Below are 7,312 nucleotides of genomic sequence, written 5' to 3'. Positions count from 1 at the left end.
GATAGTGGCTCCCGGAGCCAGCAAGTAGCATGGTGGTTAAGGCGCTGGACTCCCACATGGTCAACCACAGTTCAAGCCCTGGATTTGACAGCTAACTTTCTCACTTTCCTTCTCTCTCTTTTTCTGCCTCTCTCTGGTGAAAGCATGTGCACTATATAAAAAAACAAACAAACAAATAAAATAATAAATAAGATGAAATGAGTAATAATTGAAAAAAAAGAAAAAAGATAATGGGTCCAGGCAGGAACCTGAGTAGTGGTGTGACAGAGTTCATCCTGGCAGGCTTCCCAAATCTCAACAGCACAAGAGAGGAACTGTTTTCTGTGTTCCTTCTTGTCTATCTGCTGACTCTGATAGGCAATGTGTTGATTGTGGGGGTGGTAGGAGCTGACACTCGCCTCCAGACCCCCATGTACTTTTTTCTGGGTAATCTGTCCTGCTTAGAGATTCTGCTCACTTCTGTCATCATTCCTAAGATGCTGAGCAATTTTCTTTCAAGGCAACACACGATTTCCTTTGTTGCATGTATTACCCAATTTTATTTCTACTTCTTTCTTGGGGCTTCTGAGTTCTTACTGCTGGCCGTCATGTCTGTGGATCGCTACCTGGCCATCTGTCATCCTCTGCGCTATCCCTTGCTTATGAACTGGGCAGTGTGCTTGCGTGTGGCCATGGCCTGCTGGATGGGAGGACTCCTCCCTGTGCTTGGTCCCACAGTGGCTGTGGCTTTGCTCCCTTTCTGCAAGCAGGGTGCTGTGGTACAACACTTCTTCTGTGACAGTGGCCCATTGCTCCGCCTGGCATGCACCAACACCAAGAAGCTGGAGGAGACAGACTTTGTCCTGGCCTCTCTTGTCATTGTGTCTTCGCTGATGATTACTGTTGCATCCTATGGCCACATAGTACTGGCTGTCCTACGGATCCCCTCTGCTTCAGGCCGTCAGAAGGCCTTCTCTACATGTACTTCCCACTTGATGGTAGTGATTCTCTTCTACGGAAGTGCCATTTTTCTCTACGTGCGGCCATCACAGAGTGGCTCTGTGGATACTAACTGGGCAGTGACTGTGGTAACAACATTCGTAACACCACTGCTGAATCCATTCATCTATGCCTTGCGCAATGAGCGAGTCAAGGAAGTTTTGAAGGACATGTTCAAGAAGATCATAGCCAAGTTTTTAGGGATTTTATTACCTGATAATAGTTTCAATAAGATAATAGTAAGGAAAAGTGAAAGGGCTGAGTAACTGGTCTTAAGTCCAAACATTCTCCACTGTCATTCTCCTTTTCATCATCATCATGGACATCACCAAAGGACTGAATTCTGTCACCACTAATGAATCCCCAAAGGAACAAGTCTAACCTTCTGTTTCAGACAAAATTCCAGATTCTTTATCATACCTAATAATAATTCATATGACTACTGATATATAATTATCAACACCGTTACTTCATAAGACCTTCCCACTTGTGATATCTTAGCCTAAGAGTCTGGGGTCACCTAGTAAACCTAAGAATGAGTTTAAGAAATTTTATAAGCCCATAAGTATTTTTTTTTTTTTGAGAGGTTTTTCGCTATAGGGCGCTTGCGCTCGCCAGACAGACAGAGACATAGAGACAGAAAGCGAGAAATCACCCCCCAGGGGGGATGGTCACACCGCAATCCCTTCTCCTCCCTTCTCTTCCATTCTCCTCTCGGGATCCTGGGCACGCATGCACACGCGCCCGGCGTGAGTTTTAAACCACCGGGTCTGGGACTCGAACCGCGGTTGACTACGTGGGAATCCAGCGACATAGCCATTACACTAACTGCTGGTTCCCAAGTCCATAAGTATTTTGATCCTATCTATTTGAACATGTATGCATTTGTCTGAAAGGGAGATCGATAGCTTTAATCCAGTATGTAGAGAAACCTTCTCCTGAAAAGTTAAAAACTGATGAAGAGCTTCAGTTGATCCTTCCAATTGTTTGTGTATCAAGTATTTTAAAATTTTTTCTCTATAATTATAAGGAGAGATAAAATAAACAGATTATTTAGATATTTTTGTATATACTTCCAGGAAAAAAATAAAATATTTATTACTAAATGGAAAAGATCAAAGCAAATGTAATAAAGGGACTTAGTCACATCTTGATGGCACTCTCAAGTGCCTTGATAAAAGCCAGTGAATGATGGATTTTATGAATAATAACATTTAATGTGTTTTTCTGATTTATATTTTATTACAACGATGAATTGAAGACATCTCCACTCATTTTTGTCCCTGGATTATGTTCCTTTCTTTGGTTCCTCTTCACATTATTTTATATCATGCCTTAGATTATCTATTTCTAGTAAAATTGGGATAGGAATGAGGTGATAAAATATTTTTAAAATTTTTTATTATTATTATTTATACATTCAATTTCTATACATCATTTAGATTGTAAAGAGATTTTACCCAGCATGACACACCTCTTAGTCCAGTTGAGAATATTATACACATCCTCATCAACAGATAACAAACTATACCTGTGTCCCAAAAATATCTTCTCTCTCCATATTTTTCCCCTAATTTCCTTTCCTGCACTCTTCCCCTCCCACATTCTCCCTCTACTTTGGCTCTAGTGTCCACAACAATTTCTAATGCTTTTATGTCCTCCAGTCTTTCAGTCTCTACCATAGAGAGCAGACAGTCTATATATTGTTCACTCTGTCCCTCTCTGATCAAATTAAAATAAATAAATAAAGTTAAATAAAATAAATCTTTAAAAAAAGAAAAGAAAACTGACAATTAGAAAATATTAATTTATTTTGAAAATGAAGATGTTAAGCATGCTATAGATAACACGAGTATTTCAATTTTTAAAAAACTACATTTTCTAGATCACAGATATGAGTAATATTCATTTGAAAATTGTGAAAAATGCTACAATAAACATGGATGTGCAAGTGTTCTTCTGACTGTTTATTCCTGTGCTTTGGGTAGATACCCAAGAGTGGAATTGCTGGATCATATGGTAGCTTTATTTTAAGTTTTTTGAGGACCCTCCATATCATTCTCCATAGTGGCTGGACCAATTGACATCCCTCATTTTCTTCCAGATAAGTCCCTTGAGTTCTCTGTGTATTCTGGTTATCAGTCCCTTATCTGAGGAACAGTTAACAAAATTTCTCTCCTATTTTGAGGGTTGTTGATTCACAGTAATTACCATGTCCTTTGCTGTGCAGAAACTTCTTAATCTGATGTTATTCCACCTGTTTATTTTTGGGATTATTGCCTGTACTTTGGGGGTCTTGCTTAAGAAGTCTTTGCCTACCCTGATGTCTCTCAGAGTTTCCCCAGAGTTTTCTTCCAGTAGTTTTATAGTTTGTGGTCTTAGGTTTAGATCTTTGATCCACTTTGAGATGATTTTTGCTAATGGTAACAGGGGTTCAGATACATCTTTCTGCAGGTGAATACCCTGTTTTTCCAGCACCATTTGCTAAAGAGGTTTTCCTTTTTCCACTGGGTTGACTGGTACCCTTTGTCAAAGATGAATTGGCCCTATGTTTTAGGGCTTATTTCTGGGATCTCTACTCTGTTCCATTGGTCCTCATGTCTGTTTTTGTGCCAATACCATGATGTTTTTGATTATCACAGCTTTCTAATGTATTTTGGGGTCAGGAAGTGAGATGCTCCTCACTCCAGTCTTCTTGCACATGATGGCTTTGGCAATATGGGGTCTTTTTATGGTTCCAAACAAATTCTATGATTGTCTTTTCTAGATCTGTGAAGAATGTCTCTTGTAATTTTATTAGGATTGCATTAAACATGTAGATTAATTTGAGTAGGATTGCCATTTTGATTATATTAATTCTTCCAATCCAGGAACATGGGATATCCTTCCACTGGTTTGTGTCCGATATCCGTCCACTGGTTTGTGTCCTTTTTGACTTCCTTTTTAAGGTTTTCATAGTTTCCCTTTTAGAGGTCTTTGACATTCTTGATTAGTTTTATTCCTAGGTATCTTGTACTTCTTGTGGTCATGGTAAACGGGATTACTTTCTTCAGTTCTGTCTCTGTCTGCTTGTTATTTATACATAGAAATGCTATCCATTTTTGTAAGTTAATTTTATATTCTGCTACTTTACTGTATGCATTTATTACTTTGAGAAGTTTTCTCATGGATACTATTGGGTCTTCTAGGTACACAATCATGTCATCTGCAGACAGAGATAATTTCAGCTTTTCTTACCCTATTGGAATGCCTTTTATTTCCTTCTCTTGTCTGATCGCATTGGCTTGGACTTCCAGTACTATACTGAATAGGAGCAGAAAGTGGGCAGCCTTGTCTTGTACCAGTTTTTAGTGGAAAAGCTTTCACCTTTTCCCCATTCAGCATAATGTTAGCTATAGATTTTTCATAGATGGGTTTTATTATACTGAGAAGTGATCCTCTGATGACAATTTTCCTGAGAGTCTTAATTATAAGGAAATGTTGTATTTTGTCAAATGCTTTTTCTGCATCAGTTGAGATGATAATGTGGTTTTTAATCTTTCTTTCTGTTAGTATGGTGTATTACATTTATCATTTTGCATATGTTGAACCACCCTTGCATCCCTGGCATAAAGCCTGCCTGGTTGTGATGAATAACCTTTTTTTATATGCTGTTGAATATGGTTAGCAAGTATCTTGTTGAGAATTTTTGCATCTATATTCATCAGAGATATAGGTCTGTAGTTTTCCTTTATTTTCATATCTTTATACATTTTGGGAATGAGGGTAATGGACGCTTCATAGAATGAATTTGGAAGGGTTCCTTCCTTTTGGATCTCTAGAAACAGAGTGAGTAGAATGAGGGTTACTTCTTTTTAAAAAGTTTTGTAAAACTCAGCCGTAAAGCCATCGGGACCTGGACTTTTCTTTGTTGGGAGGTTATTTATTACTGATTCAATCTCATTGCTTGCTATAGGTCTATTCAGGCTTTCTATGTCCTCCTTTGTCAATGTTGGTAGATTATATGTGTCCAGGAATTTGTCCATCTCATCCAGGTTTTCTTCTTTGTTGGCATATAGTTCATAGCATCCTCTAGTGATGTTTTGTATTTCTATTATGTCTGTTGTAACATCGCCTGATTGTGAATTTGAAGTATCTGATTCTTTTCTCTCTTCATCTTAATGGTGTGTCAATCTTGTTTATCTTTTCAAAGAACCAGCTTTTGCTTTCATTTATTTTCTGTATGGTTCACTTATTTTCTATTTTATTTATTTCTGGGAGTGCTGAAATATTAAAGAGTTAAGAATACCAACTATCGGGACCAGCAGTTGGCGTAATGGCTGTGTCGCTGGACTCCCATGTAGTTGACTGCAATTTGAGTCTCTGACCTGGACCGGTGGCTTAAACTCACACCAGGCACATGTGTGTGCGTGCCTAAAATCCCGAGTGGAAAATGGAGGAGAAGGGAGTGTGGTATAACCATCCCACGGGGGGGGTGATTTCTCACTTTCTGTCTCTCTGTCTCTCTCTGTCTTTCTGGAGAGTACACATGCCCTGTAGCAAAAACCTATTAAAATACGAATACCAACTATTTTTGTCCTGTCAAGAACCACTTTGTTGGCCAGAGGGTGGCAGAGCGATTAAGGTGCTAGATTCCCACATGGCTGACTGCAGTTTGAGTCCCAGATTTGATGACTTGTTTTCTCACCTTTTATTTTCTTTTTCTTTCTCACTCATGTGCATATGCTCTAAAGCAAATTAAAAAACAAAACAAAGCAAAATGCAACAACAACAAAAACCACTTTGCAGTAATTTTATCTGCTTCACTGGATATTTGAAAAGGGAATGCAAATTCTTACTAGTGGCGTCTTTGGAAGTCATGGGGACAGATATTCATTCACTTATTCATTTATTTGTGCACTAACTCAACAAAGGTCTAGTTATCATCTTTGTTGGATACTGTGATATACTAATATATCTTAGGATGAACAACCTTGAGGTTCCTTACCTGTGATATACTAATATATGCTAAGGGGAACAACCTTGAGGTTCCTAACCTCAAGCAGCTTGGACTTTAGAAGGGAAGACTATGAGACAAACAATAATTCAAGTGAATGGGGATGGTAAGAGAGTTTATAAAATGACATTGGAGATCATATAAAAATTGGTTCACTCTGTCTAGTGAATTCCATTGTTAGAGAAGTTTTCATAGATTTTCATTCACTAAATAGGAATTAATACCATGTCGGAGTGTATTTACGTATATAGGCACAATGTATCAAAAAAAAAAAAAACTGAAGTTTTGAATAGCATACTAAACTCAAAATAGTACCACAAAATTGGCAAACTAAGCATTAGCATTGAGAGAGTTGGAAATAAAGCTTCAGCAGGCATGAAAACAGTAATGCTTTCATCCAGTTCTTAGTAATACACACACTAAACATTTCTATTCCAAAATATTTGTGAGTGCTAAAGGAATGCAAGGAATGCTTATTGATTAGAAGGGAAAAAAAGAACTCTTTTGGAGTGATCTACAAGTGCTGGCTGGGAAGAGATGACAGATTGCCTTAAAAACTGCCTAGTTTCATGGAACATAAAAACTCGAAGTCTATTCTAGCCACTGGCCAAAGGGAGGCATTAATGTAACAGTTTGTAGCAGTTTGTAGCAGGAAGGAATCACCCCCATATTATGGCAAAAAAAGTATTATGCCTTGTTCTTACAAAATTTGCTTTGTTGTGGGAAATAACTGGTCTGAATTTAATTCAATTTAATTTCATTGAGTACCATGTTCTGGACAGTAACTTGGTATGTAGAGGTCAAATAAATGGTCCCCTACATTAAGGAGATTTATATCTACCTATATCTATATCACCTACAATTCTGTGAGTTCCTAAATGGATATGTATATCATTATATATATATATATATACATATATATTTATACACACACATGCACACACACACACACACAGACCAATATACATGACTATGGTCACAATGTAATAAGACCCCTGTAAAATTTAAAAGTAATTCTTAATGAGAAGTATTTTACTAATAAGGCTTTAGAGAAAGTATTACATCATTTAATTTGATTAGAACAATATCACAATAAAAACTGTACTGGGGAGCAAAATAAAAAAGAAAGGTGTGGGGACCAGCAGATGGCATAATGGTTACGTCACTGGACTCCCATGTAGTCAATTGCAGTTCGAGTCCTGGACCCAGTGGCTTAAATTCATGCCAGGCGCGTGTGCTTGCGTGCCCAAGATCCCTGGAGGAGAAGAGATTGTGGCGTGACCATCCCCCCAGGGGGATGATTTCTCACTTTCTGTCTCTCTGTCTCTCTCTATCTGT

At 38.0% G+C, this 7,312-nt stretch overlaps 1 protein-coding gene across 1 annotated transcript; it reads left to right on the top strand.

The window, feature by feature from the left end:
• Nucleotides 1–230: 230 nt before the first annotated feature.
• Nucleotides 231–1,244, top strand: OR6S1 (olfactory receptor family 6 subfamily S member 1). The gene has a single exon (XM_006163094.1). It carries the CDS (start codon nt 231–233, stop codon nt 1,242–1,244), a length of 1,014 nt encoding a protein of 337 aa, XP_006163156.1.
• Nucleotides 1,245–7,312: the final 6,068 nt, after the last annotated feature.

Source organism: Tupaia chinensis, unplaced genomic scaffold, assembly GCF_000334495.1.
Source record: "Tupaia chinensis unplaced genomic scaffold, TupChi_1.0 Scaffold141372_1, whole genome shotgun sequence".
Lineage (NCBI taxonomy): Eukaryota > Metazoa > Chordata > Mammalia > Scandentia > Tupaiidae > Tupaia > Tupaia belangeri.
Note: the sequence above shows the minus strand (reverse complement) of the source record. Positions and strands in the feature narration are given on the sequence as shown.

Coding starts and splice junctions, on each gene's coding strand:
- OR6S1 (XM_006163094.1), top strand. CDS start 231: ATGGGTCCAGGCAGGAACCTGAGTAGTGGTGTGACAGAGTTCATCCTG.